General features: G+C 35.1%; 3 protein-coding genes across 8 annotated transcripts in view; 1 reads left to right on the forward strand and 2 right to left on the reverse strand.

Annotated features, from left to right (window-relative positions):
- mAChR-B (muscarinic acetylcholine receptor) overlaps positions 1-4,715 on the forward strand; it is a 45,259-nt gene extending 40,544 nt beyond the window's left edge. For 2 of the 4 annotated variants that reach the window (XM_066293594.1, XM_066293595.1), the window contains exons 5-11: positions 105-285; positions 714-937; positions 1,218-1,313; positions 1,527-1,649; positions 1,705-1,886; positions 2,056-2,203; positions 2,413-4,715. In XM_066293594.1, the coding sequence (XP_066149691.1) occupies positions 105-285; positions 714-937; positions 1,218-1,313; positions 1,527-1,649; positions 1,705-1,886; positions 2,056-2,203; positions 2,413-3,530 (2,072 nt within the window). In that variant the 3' untranslated portion in view covers positions 3,531-4,715. The remainder of the gene's footprint in view (positions 1-104; positions 286-713; positions 938-1,217; positions 1,314-1,526; positions 1,650-1,704; positions 1,887-2,055; positions 2,204-2,412) is intronic. The other 2 variants (XM_066293596.1, XM_066293597.1) reach the window with 2 other exon arrangements.
- Positions 4,716-5,259: 544 nt separating this feature from the next.
- On the reverse strand, positions 5,260-9,984 carry LOC136345371 (YTH domain-containing protein 1-like). 2 transcript variants are annotated; one of them, XM_066293609.1, is made up of 4 exons: positions 6,983-9,984; positions 6,683-6,921; positions 6,467-6,621; positions 5,260-6,274 (listed from the first exon to the last, which is right to left on the reverse strand). In XM_066293609.1, the coding sequence occupies exons 1-4, from the start codon at positions 7,044-7,046 to the stop codon at positions 6,148-6,150; spliced, it is 585 nt and encodes a 194-aa protein (XP_066149706.1). In that variant the 5' UTR covers positions 7,047-9,984; the 3' UTR covers positions 5,260-6,147. The 2 variants fall into 2 exon arrangements, with proteins under 2 accessions (XP_066149706.1, XP_066149705.1); XM_066293608.1 differs by having other exon boundaries at positions 5,262-6,274; positions 6,467-6,624.
- A 135-nt stretch (positions 9,985-10,119) lies between these two features.
- LOC136345362 (3'-5' RNA helicase YTHDC2-like) lies at positions 10,120-22,283 on the reverse strand. Of its 2 annotated transcripts, none has more exons than XM_066293592.1 (22): positions 21,998-22,283; positions 21,039-21,231; positions 20,446-20,602; positions 20,196-20,386; positions 19,392-19,608; positions 18,568-18,749; positions 18,212-18,513; positions 17,559-17,731; positions 17,294-17,434; positions 17,099-17,230; positions 16,804-17,045; positions 16,183-16,356; positions 15,722-15,879; positions 15,537-15,656; positions 15,048-15,171; positions 14,460-14,559; positions 14,248-14,404; positions 14,050-14,188; positions 13,824-13,997; positions 13,356-13,500; positions 10,727-10,888; positions 10,120-10,571 (listed from the first exon to the last, which is right to left on the reverse strand). In XM_066293592.1, the coding sequence occupies exons 1-22, from the start codon at positions 22,105-22,107 to the stop codon at positions 10,324-10,326; spliced, it is 3,741 nt and encodes a 1,246-aa protein (XP_066149689.1). In that variant the 5' UTR covers positions 22,108-22,283; the 3' UTR covers positions 10,120-10,323. The 2 variants fall into 2 exon arrangements, with proteins under 2 accessions (XP_066149689.1, XP_066149688.1); XM_066293591.1 differs by having other exon boundaries at positions 13,317-13,500.
- Positions 22,284-22,565: the final 282 nt, after the last annotated feature.

Below are 22,565 nucleotides of genomic sequence, written 5' to 3' on the forward strand. Positions count from 1 at the left end.
ACCTGCTAGACAGTAAAGGGCCATTTTTACTGCTGGGAAAAAAATTTAATTTGCGCTTTTAAATTATCGATTTTTTACGATTTTTTATTTTTTTTTATTTTTAGGAACAGTATCGATGCCGTTTTTTGCAGTGTACGTCCTGAAGGAACAGTGGGACTTAGGACCTATTCTGTGCGATTTGTGGTTGTCTGTCGATTATACAGTGTGTTTGGTCTCGCAGTATACAGTTCTACTTATAACCATAGATCGGTTTTGTTCCGTGAAAATAGCCACTAAATATCGAAGGTAGGTAAATTTGGACTTACGTTGCGTATGGTAAGTAGGGTGTCAGATAATTTTATTACTCAACGTGAAAAGACGCATTTTTTTGGTCACTTCAGCACCTTACCCTTGACACTTCAAGTTGCTAAACAATAATTTTAAGTCAACTCTGATCAAGGTACTTCAACCAATACAGGTTACTTAGAACACTTCAGTTTACTAAACAAATGTAAATCACTTTGCACAAGGTTACTTTCATTCGGTTCATATCTCAAGAATGTTGCTTAACATACTTTAGGTTACTTACGCAGTTCCAGGGTTCTGAGCGATTTTAAATCAAATCCGTCCAGATTATTTATCTGAGCTAATCGAAGTTTTTCGAATTTAGGATGCTTCAACTGAATCTTAGGTTTCCCTGTTGAACGAACACTCATATTATTTATTTTGCGTAGTTGGAGGACAAAACAACGAGTAGTGCTGATGGTGGTCATTACCTGGATTATACCGGCACTACTCTTCTTCATCAGCATATTCGGATGGGAGCACTTCGTGGGACACCGCGATCTGTCCCCGGGAGAATGCGCAGTGCAATTCCTGAAAGAACCAGTTTTCAATACTTCGCTGATCATCATTTATTTCTGGTCGACGCTCATAGTCCTGTTTATTTTATATGGAGGTATTTGAGCAACTAACACAGATCCTCGACTCGCCACGAAAAGCAGATGAGTTCCCCTGTATCGAAATAATGGATAGTGACACATAAGTGAAGCTCGAACTTAGCGCATGCCTAATAAAACTTGACATTTACTGGATTTTTAGCCTCACTAATTTGTCAGTGTCAACTGTCACTGTCCATTATTTATACAGGGAAAAAATATTTGGTTTTCATAGCAGTTTGGGAGAACTTATAGATTTTCGCATAGATTCTATTATTATTAAGGAGTTAACCATTATAGGAATCTACAAAACTGCCTTCGATATGCAAAAAAAGAGTGAAGCTAAACAGAGGAAGATGCAGTCTATGGTAGCGTTGAGCGCAGGCGCGATGTCGGGTAAGCGTTTTAGACCTACAGGATGTTCCAAAAGTAATGTGCAATAATTTCATGGCTGCAAATAATCCTATTATTAGTTAATTCCAGTTCAAACATAATATATAAACAGAAAAATCTATAATTCTACAAAAATATTTAATATCAAAATAAATAACTTATAAAAGATGTAAACTGGGCCTTACATACTTGACCAACTCTCTCCATTTTTTTTAGGAATGGCAGGTAGGGCTGCAGGAATAGGTTTGCCCAGCAACAAGGCTTCCCTGGAAGTACAAAATAAAGGCTCCGGCGATAGTCAAAAGTTTAAGGAACTTGACAATAAATTTTTACAAGAGAGTATGTTTCTAGTGTTGCCGGTAAAAAAAAACAGATCATTATTAACCGTTTTTAGGCAAAAGGCCTCTTACTAGTGCCGATGGGTTGAAAGTTGGGGAGAGTTATGCCGCTGGTGGATCTGGAGACTCTAACTCGAGTCACAAGACTACGAGCTCTAATAAAGATAGCTCTACGACGAATACTACAACCACGACAACAGCGACAATGGAAAAGAACATGAAAGTTTCTTCAAATAAGGTTTTTTTCCCGTTTCCATCATTCTATCCTACACTAACAAAACATCGAGTCACGATTTTGAAAAGACTGTTTTGCTACTTGTGCCTCCATAACAACAGTCTTGAAAATGAATGGACACATTCCTATAATAGCTGAACAACACGATTATAGATATCAACGTTCCTTGCAGGAAGAAAAATCCGAAAGGAGTTCCAGCCCTGCTTTCGAAAGCGACGAAGACAGTACCATACAAAGCAACGAGCCACGACTGAGCATGACTGGGAAGTTGCAAAAGGAGGATAAATATAAAAGTCACAGAAAAAGTATAGTGGATATAGGTAAAACAATACTACATTAAGATATGCATTTAATAAAACAATACATTGACGTACGCATTCAAGAAGACAACAAACGAAAAAAACCCACAGAAATTAACGAACTCCTGCCCCAGATCGGTTTAAAGAATCAATTAGTTTACTCTTTAGAGATCTCTTTTTTTTAACTTATATTAATCATCATGAACGTCAAATCCACAATTTGATTGCAGTTCTTCAGACGAGCAACATGCAAATATTCGGAGCCTCCCCGCAGAGGCTGAACGGCTCGATTCCCGCTACGAAAAAGGAAAAACACTTAGATCTTGACATCTTGGTACCATCGCCTCTACAACCAAAGGAAGATGCGCCAAGGACACTGCAAGAACCCAAGAAAACAAACCAACAACACTTGGTAAGGCCCACCAAGCTGCCCACCTCGTATAGTTCCATCGAGTTCGGTGCAAAACCCCTGGTAGACTCCTATAGTAGACCCTCGAGCAAGAAAGTGCACAGCACGTACGATTTGTTGACCGGCTTGGACATGTCCGATTTGACCTACATGGACGAAAGTAGTGTAGTCGTACCTTCTCCGGTGTTGGAGAAAATCCCCAGCTTGAGTAATGTGTCCGTTGCGAGTGAGAGTTATCCCTTCCGCCTCGAGAATAGTAGTCCCTACCCGCCTAATGCGCAGAGCACTTTTCAGACGGTAGAAAGTCGCGTGGTGACCAACTCGGTACGAGTTCAAACTGAGGTCACGTTAAGCTCTAGTCGCCCCATTACGTCGCTGGTGGCAACGAAATCGTCCGGCGGTAGCGACTCGCAAAAGAGCTCGTTCCGAGACAGTGGCGCCAGTTCCCCGTGCGAGGGGATCTCGGCGATTTCGCAGACAGGTAACGCGGCCGCCATCATGACAGCAACGGCCATCGTGACTAAACACCAGTCTTTCCACAAAGCAGATACAGAGGCTACCACGGACGCCACTGCCCGCAAGGCTTTCGTCAAGACCTTGGGCAAGAAGTTCAAGGTCAAAAAGAAGAATTTAGCGGTGCCTCTGGGAGCTTTTGGTATACGGCAAAAGTCCAAGAGCGAGAACCGTGCGCGCAAGGCGTTGCGCACCATTTCGTTCATCTTGGGCGCGTTCGTGATCTGCTGGACGCCTTACCACATTTTCGCCCTGGTCGTAGGGTTTTGTACGCGACCACCCTGTATAGATCGGCATCTCTACATGTTCTCGTATTTTCTGTGCTACACGAACAGTCCGCTGAATCCGTTCTGTTACGCATTGGCCAATCAGCAGTTCAAGAAAACGTTTACCAGGATTTTAAAAGGAGACCTGCACGTCACTTGAACTCGGTTATTCTCATTTGTGATTGCGACAATATAGAATTTAGTATAGTTTATTATTATTATACTCGTAGGCTACATCGGTACAAGTAGGGCTAAATGTGTATTAAGGAGCTATTTTACCAGCTTTATACCCGAAGTTAAACATTATGTAATGCGCTCACATTTTCAAATGCATCGTTTGGCCATTGGGAGCTGAATGAACGAATTCTGGTGGCCAGAATTTAAAGCGAGTAATTTTGCATGCCCTCGATGGTAACTTCAGTTCCCAATAGTATGGCCTAGCTGCTGTCAAAATTCGAATTGAAATTGACTGTTGACGACAACGTCAAAGCTAATACATTACAGTCGGTGGTATTAATTTTTCATTTTGGCAAAAACCATTTAAGTCAAACATTGCTTAATAAGCACTAGTAAATCATTTAAAATGAATACGCATGAAAAGACAATAATATTTTTAGGCCATATTTCCGAATTATACGAAATAGGTTATACGTCACAGAAAATCCGACTTCTAACATTTGCTTAATAAACGAATTGCTGTTTGACAGATTTCACGTCTTCAGTACAATCTGTCAAAAATGACTGTAATGGGATTTTTTACTGTCATACGTCATTTGAATAGCGGCTCAGTTAATAACTCGAGGAGTAGGTCATTAATTCCCATGTTAAAAGTCGAATTTAAGTGGCATTGTAGGAAGTATCTATTTAATAATAGAACGAGATTAGAAGGATTTCTATCGCTTCAAATGAGACTTTTTAAACTCCCTGCTTCCAGGCTAGTTGTTATTGTAATCGGATCAGAAATACGAATAATTGTACATATAAGTGGATATTTACTTTGTGGCACAGAATAGATAATAACAAAATGTGAAACTCAGTAGCGGAACCGGTATTTTGACATATTTCACCAATTACGTAGCAGATAAACCAAATTTGCGAAAACTATCGTCACTGTTTTTCGATTTGTCTTACATCTCTTATAAGATGTACAACATAAATTCTGTTTCAGATCAATTTATCTGTGCTACGGTGACTTCTTTTTTGTATAAACTTTAACCGTAGGGAAAAGGAAACATCTCAATACCGTTGTAGGGTAACGTTAAAATGCTGTATTTTGAGCCCAATATAACATTTTAAGGTTTTTTAGAGTTAGATGATGAAAGCAAATAAATTACTTTTTTCTAAATACTGTGTATTTTTCCTGTTGTTTCGTGTTACTGGGGGATTAATTCAATTTCATATCAGTGGCGCGGCAAGGCCTCGAAAGATTTGCAAATTGTTGAAAAGCAGTAATTAGATATTTTTCGAATAATATTTGTAGTTTCTTGCTTTTAAAAATCTTCTTCAGTACGAACCTGATCTTTTATTCGAAAAGTAACAAATAACCATATCTTTATACTGAAACATTGGAGAGCCGAACATGAGCAAAATCATCGGCGTAGTAACAGAAAATCACTGAAAGGCGTAAAATTAGATCAGAAATTCGAAACACATATACTCCAACTGTTGAAATACTGTAATTAAAACCGGCATCGTATCTCATATACAAAAAGGGATATGGCAACTCGTTTGTGCAGGCTTACAGAGCGCGCCGAATCAATTAATTTAAGCTCTTTTTCAAAACTCGGATCCCCGAGATATAGGATAATTGAAAACTGGTAAAAAGGAAGTACCTATTTGGACACTGAAGGGAAGCTGGAAAGAATTATTGATTTGGTACAAAATTTCTTTAATTCATTAAATGCTGGGAGCTTAAATAACAATAAGAGAATCCCAACAGGGACACGAATTTTGCTATGGAAGAGAGAAAACTACCACAAATTGTACAACTAAATAATTGATTATCCTATAAAATACTTGGAAAACCATAAGTTAAACAAGACATTAAATAGGAAATAATAAATTAAAAATACATTCTGTTTTATAAATTAAAGCGGGAAGAAAAACTGGAACTTTGAAACAATTTCCCCATTAAAATTTAATGCAAAACCGCATGTTGGGGCAAAGTTTAAAACTGACACAAAATACAATACAAACTTTGAAAATGACACATCGAGGATAATTACTTACATATCATTTTGTCACTTCAAAACGTCACGTCAATTTGCGCTCAAATGTGATTATACGATGTCAGTTCCTCAAGTTGACAGTATTTAAGACGACTGTCAACGTTACTGGATTTTTAAATGAGTCCGTGGCGGCCATTGCGATTATGAATAATTAAGGTTACATAAATATAATTGTCTATAATCTATTAATGCTGGATTCAGAATAATAATATATTCATGGAACAGAACAAGAACAAAATAAAATAATTAGGTCAGGTTAAGAACTGGGTACTTTGTAAAGTCACAACGTAAATAGCTGACAATGAATGTATAATTTTTTAAAAATATTACTATTTTTTTGCAACTGATGCTTAAATCGATCATCAATCCCCATCATTTTGGAGGATTTTAGTATCATAAAAAAAACAATGAAAAATCATTAAAAACATATAGGTAAAATAGTGTCGACCGGTCAAATTGCCTATCTTTAAAACAGTCTTTATATTAATATTGGGACGGATTACCTTCCTTTAAAAAAAAAACTAAATTACAATAAAAAAAGTAAGCATTTTACAATTTGCCGCGGGTCGATTCAGAATAAATACGCAAAAGCTCCTCACCGATATCTGTCTTGATTATCTGCCCGTCACAACCTTCATAGATCGGTTTGCCCGAGTTGTAGGGATTAAGTAAATGCCTGTCAGACAAAAAAAGAAAAAATAGGTCAGGGTAAACACGTGGGGACACGATTTAGTCTAGATACAGTCCAAGTTCGGATTTTGACCAAGCAGATTTTCGGATTTTGAGGTACAATCGATGTTTACTTGGGAACCGGCTCAACCAGATCAACGTAAATAAAACACGAATAATTTGAATAAAAAAAACTCACCTTGTATTATTTTTATTCAAAGTGGAGTTGAAAATCCATGAAATTGTCGCAGTGGGCTTGAAATATTTCTTACCGAAGTTCATACTTTTATACTGGGCAATGCCCATAAACATCTGGATTTCCTTGACGAAAAACACCAGATAAATCTTCTTTCCCTTCTGGAATAAATCCATACAATGTTACCTCCCGGAAGTGTTAAGTGGTTCGGAAACTTACACCCTGAAAACCAATAACTTTCTTTTCGGTCTGAGGGGAAAATACCCACTTATAGGTCTTCTGAGCAATGTCAATGTTTTTTTTTTCGCGGGCTTTGATCAGCACGAAAATTGGGTCATCTGGATATTCCATCTTTTTCTCCATTGATGGGACTAAAGCGTTTGGTGACAAGGAAAGCGGATATGAACTAATTTGCGACGGATATTTTTCTGGTAAAACTGAGATTGGCGGTGGTAGATCTGAATTATAAAAAAAAAATCTGTGAACCTTCATTAAAAGAATGAAATGTCGGTGACTCGCCTGAAAAAGTAAAATGGGAATTTAGCGTTGCCGTGGGCGCCACTGACTTGTACTGGAAACGCATGTCCAGTCCTTTTACGATTTTCCGGGGAGTTGGTAATTGGAAGAATCTGGGTGTGAAACGTCTTTCATTGAACACATTAGGAACCGTTCCTTAAAATTCACTTGAATTAGCCAACTGTTTAACTGACAACTCTGGAATGCACACGGGGACCCAAAAACAAACAAACTGCAGCAAATCTCAGGAATCGAGTTTTTCTAATCTTGAGATGTTACAGGATGTTCAATATAAAAGTTATTCCAGCTGCGAAGTTTTGGTAAAAAAGGACGTTAAGGTGCCAAAACAATATAAAGCAAGAAAATATCAAGCGCAGTGTGATTATGAAAGGACATATGAACTTCGTTGCCAATTTCGACTTCTTTTTTTACTAAACCACCCTTATTAGTTTATGAGTGATGGTAATAATGTCTGCTTAAAATTCTGAAATAGGAATTTAAAAAAAACTGTTCTGCGCTCTACATATGGTGTCAATTGTTGCCGAAAAAGGAACTTATAAATTCTTAACACAAATGCCTTTAATTGTGCCATTCGTGTATACTTAGTTCAATTCGTTGAACGTAATAGAAAATACCAGAAATAAGCAGTTGGCAAGGGCTTTGTTTTTCAGCGACATTTTAAAACATTCGTATTCAGTTAGATGACTGACAACAGCTGAATTCATTCAAAACATGCATCTCATATTTCAACACCGGTACAAGATTTTTTGTTAGAGATTAGTCTTCATTCTAACGTTATATCTATAAATGTTCATGAAATAACCCAAAATCTCAAATCATAACACTCACAAATACATGCAACTAGTCCCGATAGTCCAAGTTTTAACTTCACCTGTAATACGGGTCTCATGATAGATATTTACCGTGTTTCCATTGATATTTTCAGTCACAATTTTGAGGCTAACTTCAAATGAAGTTAAAACTTAGTTTTGCAATCCCCTATGATCAAAATACGCACACCAAAGTTAAACGATACAAATTTCTGATTGCACATACGTACCCATTGGTTCCATGTATCGCAACATTCCTCAGCATTAAAACCTAATTTTTAATTTCATTCACTGACATGGGTAAAGTTTGTATAATCACACATGGCAATTACGAAATTATTTGAACCACGAAATTCAAATTCACTCATGTTCAAATGAAATGAAATTATCATTTACCGAATTAACTTTCCAAATCTCCATTAGGTAAATATATTTCGATTCAACTACATACATACACAGGGTGTTTCAGTTTTAACGAGCATAACTTTAATAGCGTATTGGATGTTCAAAAATCATGTCCGATTGCTACATAATCCAAAGTTCCATAAGGCCTCCTTTGGCAAATACAGGGAATTCAAATTTAATTTAAAAAATCGAAAATATTAAACTGCTTCGAAAAACGATAGAGGTTCTTTAACGAAATTTCAAAGGTGTTGGCGGCTATAAACGACTTTTACTAAAAAAAATATTTTTTGGTTTTGCCAGTGACGTGCCTACCTCCATGTTAGAGCATATTTTTTCAGAAAAGCAGTACGCCATTTGCTTTTTTGGAAATAAAAGTTATTCTTGATTTCCTCGTTCGGTTATGGAGAAATAGCCTGCCTTGAGATTTTTCCGTACGACCTACCGTCTCCAAATAAAAAAAAATAAAATAATTTTAATGTACATTCTAAATTAATAATTAAAACGTAATGGTACCAACATTTTATTGGAAACTTTAAAAGAGAAAGAAAACAATCCACCACATTTTTGTAAAAATAACGATAAGTCTTGAATATTTTTATGTCAAACATTATTAACTATATATCAATTTGTGTAGATGTCAAATTAACATTAATATGTAAGTAAACTAAACGTAAAAATTATTTAAATTTTTTTATTGGGAGACGGTGAGACGTACCAAAAAATTTCAAGAGAGATTATTGCTAGAGAATTGAACGAAGAACTTAAGAATAATATTTATTTTCAAAAGTCAATAGCTTGCCACTTTTTCTGAAAAAATATTCTCTAACATAGAGGTAGGGATGCTATTGGAAAAACAAAAAAATATTTATTCCAGTGAAACATATGCGTCGTTTGGACCTTTCAATGTTTCCAAAATTTCGATAAAGAATCTCTAGCCCTTTTTGAAGAAATTCAATATTATCTATATTTTAAATTAAATTTGAACTTCCTTGTATCTGCTAAAGAACGCCTTATTGGACGTTGATTTATATAGCGAATGAGCATTATTTTTCTACATTCAATACGCTACTAAAGTTATGCGGGTTTAACCTCAAACATCCTGCGAATTATTTCGTGCAGTGCATCGTTACCGTGATTCGACCGGTGAGCTGTACGCTTGCAAAAAAAGCTATAATTTTTTTATAGTTGGAAGCGACAACATTTCTTAAGTGATTTCAATCGAATATTCGGGCGGTGATACACACGAACGTTGTAATACCGAATAATTTAGATAATCGGGTGTTCTTTCACTCTAAAGACTTGTAAAATACGTGACTAGCGTAGCTGACATTTGGTACTAGAAAGTGGATGTCGCTAAAAACTGTTTACTCCTTTTTGTTTAAGGAAATCCTGTGGAAGCCGCCAAATTAGCTGTTATTTAGTAAGAAAAAGCGGGTGTGGCTGATGAAATTCTATTCTTTTCTGTTTTAATTTCTATTGTAAGGCTCATGGTAATACGGTAGTGTTTTTCAGTTTCAAAAAACGCATGGTAAATCGCCTGCTCATGGAACGAGTCAAAACGGAAAATCTGACTTTGTTTTTTGTTATCTCGACTTTAATTTCAATTAGAGAAAAACCAACCTATGAAAAAAAAAAGGAAAAAACTTGGTAAGTTGAGTTTTATTTATATGAACCAAAATGACTGATTCTAGCAATAAACTGTAGTTTTGTCACAATTGTGATGGCATGCCTATGGTAAAGTTGTCTGAACTTTGAATTATTGATTTAAAGAGAAATTATTTGATCCGGAGGTCAGCGGCGAAGAAAGCAATGCCTTTATGTATGAAATTTTTAAAACCATTTGTAGGCATTTTGCATGCAAAATTAACACAAAATCTAAGAAAAAATAGGAATAGAAAGTGGTCATTACACACGTCAATTGTTTTATTTATCACATCACAATATCACCTCATCTAACGTATCAAAATCCAAGATAATTGTTCTACGAAGTTTGCGCTTAACTGTCCATTTTCAAAAACTGGTTCAGTCCCTTATATTGTTAATGTTGTCTGTTGAATAATATATCTCTCAAAAACGCATTTAAACACTGACAAAAATCCCCGAAATCAATCAAAAATGTCGTTTACCGCGCCGATTCCTACGACCAGACTTACCGCTACCGCTCCGCCCGGGTGCGGAAAACTCTGAATTGAATTGCCCAATTCCGAAATTGGCATTATGCCCATGGAATCGTTGCTGAGGTTTATTTTTTTGGCTTTGTGTTTGGTGGAAGCGGTTAGAATTGTTGAACTGTGGCACTGGACCTTCTGCACCTACTGTTAACCCCCTCAAAAGAGAATTGGCTGAACTGGGCGGATCTGAAATATGTTTCATTGTCAATTTTAACAAAATAAAGTTTGTTTTAGAGCATAAAATTTCCTGTATTATTTGTATGGGGTATGTCACTTATTAAAAAATCGATAACTTGTACAAGAAATTCCACATTCTAAAACATAAAAATAAGAATAGCAACCGTTAACGTTGAGTTCCTGAAGACTTTGCGCTAAATCGCTGGTGTTGGGACGCCGCCCCTCGAAAACTTTAGAATTTTCAAAATTTTTTCTCTTGTTAGGTGGAATATAGGGTTTAGGCTTCTTGTCGGCCTCTATCGGATCTTCCCGACGACAGACTTTTCCTTAATGGAAATAAATATTATTCTAATGCATACATAATCCAGGGCCAGCTTTAAAAGTAGCCATTGTCCCTCATATAAATAATCGGAATAAATAATGGATAATGGCATAAAAGTACATATATATACAGCAAAATCTCCCTTGGTGGATACCTCAGATAAGCGAATCTTTCTTTTAACCGGACAGTTGTCTAGGTACCAACTCTCTCTCATAAGAGATTCTAATAAACATTTTTCTATTAAGCGGACACGAGTACTGAATTTAACTCGCATTTTACATTTCTTTGCTCATAACCAGACAACTGTTACTCTTCGAAAAGAGAATTTATTTACGAAGAGTTTTCAGTAGTAACCTTTGTCGCCAATTTACGTATTCAATATTCGGAGGTGCAGTGATAACTTTATTTATTTTTGCTTGCTAAGGCACAATCAATGCGATTTTCGGGGTTCTTTGATACTGCAGGTATTCTGAACGCTCATAGTAATGTTTCAGGATGTGCAATGGTAATATTTAAGGATTTGCAACTCTGATGTTGTATAATCAGTGAATAAATAATCTACAAGAGCGGTATTTTGAATTATTAAAGATAGAATCACCATCAAGGTATTAATTTGTGTAGCAGTATTTCTCATTTTGTGTTTATAATACTTGTAAGTTAGTAACGGCTCCAACAAAAACATGTTAACTTTAAAGGAAAAGCTGCAAGTAGTGGAAGTTTACGATAGAGAAAAACTTAGTGCACGTAATTTGGCAGTTCGATTTAATATAGGAAGAACCCAGGCAAGTGAACTAATTAAGAAGAGAAAACAATTAGTAAACAGTTGTACATCATTTAACTCAAAGCAGAAGAAATCATTCTTCAAAATCAAGGAACTTTACATCGACAAACTAACTAATGAATGGTTCGTTAAAGCCAGAAATAAAAATTTGCCTGTATCGGTATCTATAATTCAATCAAAAGTGAAAGAACTTGCAGAAAAAATGCGGTACCAGGATTTCCGTGTTTTTCTAGATGGTTTAGAAAATTTCTGATTCGACACAACATTACATAGCGTTCAATTTCCGAGACGCTGCTAGTGTCAATACGGAGGACGTGGAGATTTTCAAGAACAATATTTTGATGTTACTAAAAAATGACGAATCAAGAAATATCTACAATGCTGATGAGACTGGCCTTTTCTTTCGGGCTTAACCTGAAAAAATAGTTACTTTAAAAGGTGACAAATGACTAAAGAACGCCTCAGCATTTTACCCTGTGTAAATATAACAGATAACAAGGAAAAGCTTTTAGTCATTGGAAAATCGACAAGACCTCGTTGTTGTAAGAAGTTGGACATGCGTATTTTGCCTGTCACGTGGTACCCTGACAATAAATCTTTGATGACCAGTAATATCATGACAGAATACTTAGAGAAAAACGAAACAATTTATTATTTACGGACAGTGCCGCTTCTCATCCAAGGAACCTCAATCTACAGAACATTCAAATTATTTTCTTACGACAGCTTTTTGTCAGCCATGGGATTAAAGAATAATAAAGAACTTTAAGATATATAATCGTTCAATCATTTTAAAACAAACATAAAGAAAATGGAAAATGTTGACTATGTTGGTGAGTTAGCTTATTCTATAAATGTACTTGAGGTGATATTTTTCATTAATTCAGCTTGGCAACAGGTGTATTTTATGACCATAAAGAATTGTTTTGCTAAAGCTGGGTTTAGTAATGAAGGTAAATCAATGCCAAGTAAAGGTTGGGACCTAGATGACGAAGTTCCGTTGTCAATACTTATGACGATATGTAAGATAATGAGAAATGTTGAACATGAACAAACGGTTGCGGATGCCTTTATTGATGTTGATAACGCTATTCAACTAAAGGATCAAGAAATGGACGTTTCCATTCTCAATGAAAACACAGAAGTGATAGACTCTGAAGGTGAACCACATATGATGATACACAGTAATATGAAAGTAAAATCTATTCTTACAATGACTCTTTTAAAAGTGTTAATAAATTATAAGAGTTTTGTTTGAAGAACAATGATTAGAAAATATTCTAAACGTTAAGTATGTTAAAGATACATTTTGAAGAGGATTTTATAAAGAAAAAGACCCGTTAAACTTTAATTACTGAGTATTTTGTGTCTAAACGTTGTATGTATGTACATAAATATATTTATTCATTTGTAATTTGAAAATATTTCTTTTTATGGCTGATTAGTTAAGTTTATTGTTATTTTTTTTATTTAAATAAAATATTTATTTAATAAATAAGTTTTAAAGACCTATCTATATTTTTCCATTTTCTAATAAGCAGATACCTCCTATAAGGAGGCAAATGGAAGACGACCACTGATATCGGCGTATGAGAAATTTCACTGTATACATATACATTTATATATATATACAATATAAAAATATAAATACCATTCTGATTTTGACTCTCTGACGCGTTAGGTCTCATACCGTTTCTAGTAATGGGAGCACTCGCACTTTCACTGTTCACTGTCCTAAAGAGGAATTTTGGCCTCTGGCCCACGTTGGGAGGCTGCACAAAGCCACAGTTCTTCTCCTCCTTGTCCAGTACCGAGCGTAAAGTGTTGAGAATAACCTTCAAATAACACCAAATAAATCGCGTTGCTTGTTCATCCTGCTTTTTCGGGAAAACTCATTTTTATAAAATATCATAAATTTCGTAGACATAACATTTGCTGAAATTTGTCAAAATTTGTAGTCAGGCCTTCACTTTAAAATTTTTAATTCTGTAAGTTTTTGCGTTTTTCATTAAAATTTTTGCATAATTTCGTTAAAGAAATTTACACGATGTCAGAAAAGCAAGAACGTTGTATGTAAATCACCTTGTGGAAGAAATTTCCTGTCAATTATGTTATTAATAATAATTAGTTTATAATCATTAAAAAAAAAAAACTTTACCCCACTAGACTCGATTGGATGCCTCGGATTCAGAACGACACTATCGACTAGTGAATGCAAAGCCTGTCTCAGTTTAATAATCAAAGTATCACCAAAATAAAACTCCACCCAATCGTCCAAACTAACGGAATGGGATGAAGGATAAACCGAATTCACTCCGCACATAACGGCAACCTAAAAATTTTTTAATATTAAAAGAGAATGCTAGTTTTCGTGATGTTATTACCATTAATGGAGAGCAAATTGTAACACCGCGAATCAAAAAATTACTTCTGTTCTTCACCATTTCGTCGTAGAAATACCAGTGATCGTAACGCTTCGCGCAGCAGACACTTGTGTTGTGTATAGCTACCTTTTTCTCGTTCCTAAAACAAATTTGGTGATTTTTCCAAAGAGATATATCAGCGTTTTAATATATTCTTACCTTGTAGCCAAAGCAACGCCCCTCTGAAACGGGTAAGCAACGTTAGGGAAATAGGCGGCACACATAATACCTTTCACCAAACCCCATGAGTTGCTGTTGTGGTTTAAATCATCGAGAGAGCGGGAACAATTGACGAAACCAATCGCCCGAAGTTGAGCTAAAGAGCGAATTTAAATAGTATTAAAAATAAGCATAAATAAACTGATTCTTACATAATAGCTGCCTTCTTGTGTCTAATACAGAGTTCATGGCGGACTCCGATATAAAATATTCGTGGCAAAATTGTCTTGATCGACCTTTCGTCATTTCATCCTATTAGCAAAAATTTCACTTACTGTATTGGTTACTGGCAGAATCAAATATGCTCTTTAGTTTAAAGCACTCAAATATAATGTATACAGTGGACGGCTCTATTATGGAATAAATTCGTTAATCGCCTTGTATGTTATGTTGATTTATGTCAAAAGTAGCGTAGTTGAATGTAAAAATTTCTAGCGATTTTTGTAAAATATTTTATCTAATGCAAAACTTGATTTTATATCAAATTTTTTTACATACTGTAGCTAATAGAGACTAAGTTTTTTAAAAATTTCCAGAAAGCCATAATAATTAAATATTATTTAAACTTTGCACTATTTAAAACATATTTGATTTCTTTCTCCTCCCAAGATTTTTAATGAAGTTAGAACAGCATACAGGATGTTTTCGAAAAAAAAACAGCAAATACATTGCATTGAAATCTTTTGGAGTATGTTCAAAAAACACCCTGCATAATTGCGAAATTATGGTCATTTTATTACCTGCCACCTCTGAAAGACCAGCAAATAAATTGCGTGATCACCGGCTACTCCATTCAGTAGCTCACGTCTTTTTGCGGCAGCGGCAGTTCTCAGATTGGCTTGAGGCGGGAGCTGGAATGGATCTCTAAATAGAAAAATTTAGATGTATAAGTAAGGATCAGTGGAAGTCAGGATGTCATATACATTGGCGACAGATCACAAAACTCTTGTTTGATAATTCCATTTACATACCAATCTTAACTTTTTTTAATAACTCACAAATGTTAAATTTGAATTGAAAGTTTTGCGATAGTGGAGAGGGCGAAAAATATCACCTTGTAGATTTTCCAAGCTATTCCGTGTCTACATGCATTCCAAATTTGAATTAAGTATCTCAAAAACCGTTGAATTACTAAGAAAAAAAAAATTTAACGCCTTGCATCTCAAAAATTTAATTGTTGCGGATACAAATTTTTTGCGAGATAATGCCCTTGTCTAATGTGTACTTACTTGTGAGCCATGGAAGCGCATATCGTTAACATTGGTTCCAGGCACTTAAAAATACACCCCAAGAGTAGCATTTTTCCTAATCTTGGCTCCAAGGGGAGATGCGTTAAATATTCACCTAACCTACACCATTTAAAAAATGAAACCTTTGATATACAAAAATCAGCACAGAAAGAGCATTTTCAAACCTCGTAAGTTCTTCTTCCTTGTCCAATGCTCCCAATCCTTGCAAATGTTCAATAGCGACCCCCACGGAGTTCGCTGAAGGTGGATCGAGGGCCAAAGCTAAGAAATTGTAGATGTTCATGTGATTCGGGGCAATAATTTTAGCGTGAAGACACAACTCCTAGAGAAAAACATACGCTTCAGTCAAAATATGCAGTGGTTCAGTTTCTTATTGAGTGATACTCAGAAAATGGTAAATATCAAACTTTCAGACTATTGCTTTAATCATCTAAAATGTGTTAAAGAAATGTACAGCGCAGAAAACAATATGAATTATAAGTTATCAATAAATTAAAGCTGTTGACATTTTCTACCTATATTTTTTCTTCTCTTTTCTCTTTTTCTGTTTTTACTCTAAATGCTAACTATTCAGTAAAGTATCCAGAACCGTTTTAAATTAGAGGACAAAAAAATGAATTCTCACCTCTAAAGAGACTCGCAAAATTTCAGGAATTCGCTCTTCCGACATGTAAGTGAATCGCTGTTTTGAATACATCCGAAAACAGAAACCTGGCATCACTCTCCCGGCCCTGCCTTGACGTTGCTTCGCGCAGGCCCGTGATATCCATTGGGATTGCAGAGACGACAGCTTATTGTACTAAAAATCATTTTCAGTTAATGGTAGGTCTATTTCAACAGAACAAAAAACATATTCTGGATCCTCAGAAACAACATCAGCAAAGAATCCTATCGGTAAGCTGCACATATTTTGGCAGTTCCAAATGGGTTTTCCTGTGTTAGAATAGATTTTAACTCACTAAATTAAGTTGTGGAGCGTGCCCATAAAAACATTTACAATTTCGATTAAAAATCAGCAATAGGTGTAGAACCATAAACCTAGGCCTTGATTCAGATATAAATAACAGAAAGAAGTTTTTGAATATAAGTAAATAATAAAAGAATTTATGACACTAAAAAATACTCAACGATAGCACACTGTATATTAATGATGACCTGAAATCGCGCTTTTATAAATTGAGTTACCTTCAACCGACAGTGAAAATGAGAAAAATAATAATTCGTTTAAAAATCATATCCAACATACCGAATCATATACTTTCTCTTTAGCCTTGCCGACATCTATCACGAAGACAACATCTTCGACCGTGATGCTGGTCTCTGCGATATTCGTACTCAATATCAGCTTCCTCTGATTGGCCAGAGGCTTGAACACATCCCATTGATCCTTCATGTTCATGCTGCTGTGAAGGAAAAACACGCGATACTTCGAAGAGTTCAGGTTTGAATCAACAATGTGGTCGTTGCACTGCATTATTTCATCGTAACCTACAAGCAAAAAAATTGCAACATTCGAGTAATGATGAGATGAGTAAATTTGCCTGGTAGAAAAATCAGTATCGATCCTGCATTGGAACGCGAATCGATGTACTTAATCAGCTCAACAATTAGATCATAATCGATGAATTCGTCGGGCGTGGTCATATCATAGAGTTGTCTCAAATATTCTGGGTCTAAGATCACAAGAGTAGAAATAAATAGACATATTATTGAGTGTTATATTGAAAACTCCTCACCGTTACTTTTCAGAGAGTTTTTATCCAACTTTCGACGTTCTTTCACGTCATCTAAGAACAACAAAATTTCCTTTCTCTTCGAGATCTTGGCATAATCATACGGGGTTTGACCCATTTGGTCAGCTATGTCGAGACTGGCCCCTACAACCACCATCATTTTATTTTTCCTTCATTTTAAAACTAAACTATTAATTTTAACTTCAAACCAATTTACATTAATATAACCAATAATATCCCTAAAAATTATGAAATATTATTTGGGTACCTAAATTGCATAAAATGTTGACGAATTGAAGGTCGCCCAAGTGACAGGCGACAGCCAGTGCTGTCCATCCCGTCCCGGAATGCTGCTGATCGACCGACACATGTTCGGACAAAAACACGTGCATGAGATCTGCTGTCGCTTCAGTAAAATCCTCGGTATAATTATAGTTGTCACTGAAATGGAATGCTTTTTAGGGTTAATGTTCGGTAAATTACCTTTTAAGTCAAGCTGTAGGATAATAGTTTAAGCTTAGGTAACTTAAACCTGGCCTTCAGATTTTTTGACGTCCTTTGATGAATCAAACGTTTTTGAGATTATCAGTTTGTATCAATTTTAGTTAGTTATTAATGTGAGGTACTGTATGGGTTTGGCATAGTTGATTCTACTGATAACGAATATTCCCAACGCTCAGTTTCTAGTTTACATTGATATTGGACTAGATATGTTATTTTTCCAGAACAATCCATAAAGCCATTGGCGGACAAGTGATGTAATATTCAAAATTGAATTTTTTAAATAAAAAACAAATGTCACCAATCGTCATAACGAAACAATTATACGAAAAATTCGACCATATTGTCCCAATGAGTGCATACTGATGCAGACGCTCGAACTTGCTGTAATTAAAAGTAAATATTGCACACAAAACTCACCTTAAGTTCATATAAGTTTCCAAAACATCGTCAAAATGCGCCTGATCCATGTCCGACAAAGGCGCCACTTGCTCGACGACGCCGGCGCCTACTACAGTGTCAATCGGCTGTAGCGGATTCCGTTCCTCTAACTTCTTCATTGCTGCCCTCATTTGAGGAGTAACAAACTGCGTCATTCCCAAAATCTCCTCGATAAAGAATGTCTCAATCGGGAAAAGGCGACCGGGAATCGAAAGAACTGTACTAGACTGGAAATACTCTTGAAATTTGGTCGTGTCCATGGTAGCAGACATTAGAATGATCTGTGTATGATTGAAAAATTACTAATTGACTTTAGAATTATGCAGGAAAAAGACCTTTAGATGAGGATATCGAGACAAGTTCTGCTTCAAACAGATTAGTAAGAAATCACTGAGTTTGTCGCGTTCGTGGATTTCGTCCACGATCACATGCGTGATGTTTCCCAAACAGTCGCTTCCGTCCATGATATTGCGCAAAAAGATTCCCACGGTACAAAATAGCAAATTTGTGTTGAAACCTGAAAACACCAGTTAAAAACCTCTTGATAGAAGAACCATAAGTTATAAAAAGAAGAAATTAGTATACAATCGAATCATTATATCTTTGCATGCACATCTTCAACACGACGCCATTAATATTCACATGGTGTAATTGCTATTTTAGTGTGGCTAAAAAAATATTTATTACTTATTATTTTAGTACCAAAGGCAACTATTAGAGGAGTCCGAAGTGAATTACATCATACCATTATAGATTAAATTCTTATAGTACGTTTACGAAGATTATAATACAGAGGTAATGATTATTGTAATGTTGACAACATTACAATAATACGATCTACGGTATTAACTACATTGAAAATGTGATGTTAGACAAAAAACGCTATACATATAAGCTGCCTGTATTATTTGTGTTACTTAGGAACTATCTATACCTGAGACGTATATTTAAAAACTATACCAAATACGTTTCAACTTCAGTAACACATTTAGTAAAATTGCATAATGGACAAGAAATATTAAAGCGATATGCTCATTAGGTTCAGAAGTGTATGACTTGCATGCAAATAATCATTGATCAGTCTGCACACATTTTTGCGATATGCTCTACTCCCAAAAATATTTAAAATATTGTACAAACAGTAAAAAGTTGTACTTACTATAATTCGATTCAAGCCGAATGTGGTATCCAACACTGGCCCCTACCAGTTCGTCCCTCTCGTACGAGACACGTTCAGCAGCAGCAACGGTGGAGATTCTGCGTGGTTGCGTGCAGATAATCTTGCAGGGCTGCTTCCGCAGGCTGGCCTCCTCCATGATGTATTGTGGCACTTGTGTCGTTTTACCGGAACCAGTCTCCGAAGATAAGATTATCACCTAAAACGAGAATCTAATGAGGTGCCAAATAACCGAAAATAATTTGTGGTCCAACAGATAAATCCATGGTTAGGTGAGAAATTCAGGGTCAAAGCAGATATATCAAATTTAACAATTGTTCAAAAACGCTGTTATATAATGATTTCATCAAAATAGGCCACTGAAAAAGTCATAGCAGCCATAGCAGAAATAATAATTATTTATTATGGTCCCTGGTAAGGGAACAATAATTTTCTTTAATAATAAGCTTTTCATTCACCACATGTTTCAACTAAAAATGACATAATTATTAAAAAATTATTGTAACTGTAGTAATAGACACTAACCCAAATTTTATTGAGATTAAATTTCTGTCATTATATATGAGCTAACAATGACAAAATATATTATAAATATGAAAAATATGGTTCTTGAAACTCTCCTCAAAATATAACTAGTGCGTCGCAAATTATGGATAAAATTCGATATATTTTTTATATTACATAAGAAAATTAGATTACTTCCTAAAGAAAAAATATGAGAATTTTCAAAATATTTCTCTTCTCATGGATTAAGTCAAGAATATATAAATTTGTAAATATATGTACCCTATTAGATTCTATGCAATCCAAAATATTGCGCCTTTTTTCAAAAATTGGTAAGTTTTCCCTGATAGTCCGAATTGCGGGACGGTCAGTAGGCGGCCTTGGAATTATCGGCTTTGACTCCTGTATGAGATCGTAGTTAGTTTCGACGCGTTTAATCGACCAATTACGATATGGCTGCGGGGCATGTCCGCCTTAAAAATTGTTCAAAGCTTTGTTAAAACTAACATTGAACAGGGATTAAATTACTTACGAAATTGTTTATCAAAAATCTGCAATTGTGCGTAAATTTCATCGCACACCGGCACTTGGAAAGACTGACTAGACAATAGTTTTGGCTTCTTTGTCAAGTGGAGTTGACGGTTGGGTTCTTTACCATGTGATCGAGATATCAAATTCATGATTTGAGCCTAAAAGTCACGAAAATAATATTACGAATTATTATCAAAAATTACCCCTCAACATAATTGTTAGGAAGATGTCATCTGGCGTTATATTACTATAACCCATAAGACATTGACAGTAACTTTGAGAGTGGCAGTCAGAATAAAGATTTGATGTATCTAAATTTAGTCAATAATTGAAATCGTAAAAAAAATGACAAGAAAATTATTCTAAATCTTAAAATTCATTATTTTTTTTTACATTTAATACTATATGATATAAATATACCATATATCTATCTTTTTTTCAATCTCAGTGCTTCTCATGAGACAGCTTTGAGAAATTACTAAACATTGCTCTGCTATGACCATGGGAAGAGTCAAAAACCTCTACACTCTACAACATCAAACTCACCTTTGATAATTATTGTTCTAAAATGGGCAATTACATGATCAGCCTTACCTTATAGTGAACGTATTTCCTTTGCAAATTATTGTAATCTGCAGGAAATATGTATTCACTCTTATCTGGATTGGCTAAAAAACCATCAATAATTTTGTCTATTTCTATTCTCAGATGTTCTGGAGTAGCTTCTTGGATATGCTCATCTATAACTAGGTTGTTTTTGCTGTGTTTTCCTTTATTGACTCCAAACCTTAAAATAATTTAAATCAATTGGATATTTGAATATTCAGTAAATACAAAATACAGTGAAAGATGGGATTTTTAACAATAGAACACTGTCAAAATATTGTTTTAATTTAAACATAATTTTTGTGGGACATTTTCTAATAAGATGCTTGTTGGATTCTGTCTTTTATAAGATAAATGTTAGCCATCTCTCATTGTAAGTGTAAACCATCACAAAAGGCTTCTTTGGCCCATAAGAGCTATGCAAAAATTACTAGTGATTTTTCTAAAATAAGATGGTTTTATAAAATGAAATATGTGAAAAGAAGGCATATAACAATGATAGTAAGAATGTATTGCCTAAGCTAGAAAGACTAGTTTCAGGTTGGAATTAGGGATCAACAGTTCTGTGAATGTGGTTAAACTGAAATTTCAAATCATGTTGTTTCTGACAGTCCAATAAATCTATTTCTAAGGCTCTCAATTCCTTTGAGTTTTTCTTTGGTGTTAAAAAAAATCAATAATAGTTTATAATAAACTGTAAAAAAAAATTCTAATAATAAAATTTGGATAAATTTATCTCAACCAGCAGATAACTTTTGTGGGTAGTTTTTTTTTGTGGTTTGATTGTTTTTTCTTATTTGTTATAATACCAATCACATCAAGCAATAAGGAGCGGAATTATAGGAAATTTGTTAACCAATAGAGTACTCTGTCTAAAAAATAGGCAATTTTTTGTTTTTGTGTGTAGCCAGTGGTGGATAAACCTATTTATAAAATCTCCATCCTACCTTACATTCTCCCTTCGAGGCCGAGTTGAACCAGCATTTAAACGCTGATTTGAGGGGCTCTCCAAGTCTTGCCTATGGCCTCTTTGGTACCTTTCAAAATTGGCATTCATATTTAACGAAAATTTAAAAAGGAAATAAATTATAAATTATACTAAAACAGAACAATGTAAATGAAATTTTAGATCCACAATTACGCGTTTAATTTAAGATTAAACTTATTTGAATTTTAAAAAATTATTAAACGCTTTGTATCAATTACCGAATATCTGCGACAATAAAATAAGCAAACTTCAAATTAGATGGCTACCCAGACGTCAAATGTCATTAGGGTTCAAGTTATTCATCAATTTTAAGGTAGGCTACCAAGAATACACCCATGTATATAAAAGCATCACACACTCCTCGAGTGTTAAACTTATAGCTGAAACTGCTCTTTTGGAATGAAAACGGCAGTGTCCATATTTATAGAAAATTATGATTATGTGGTATAATCGTTGAATTACTTCAAAAACCCAGGTCTCCGAAAGTACTTAAAGGGTAAAGGGGCGCAAAACTGAAGCTCTTCAGG

Source organism: Euwallacea fornicatus, chromosome 19 (assembly GCF_040115645.1).
Source record: "Euwallacea fornicatus isolate EFF26 chromosome 19, ASM4011564v1, whole genome shotgun sequence".
NCBI classification, from domain to species: Eukaryota; Metazoa; Arthropoda; class Insecta; order Coleoptera; family Curculionidae; genus Euwallacea; species Euwallacea fornicatus.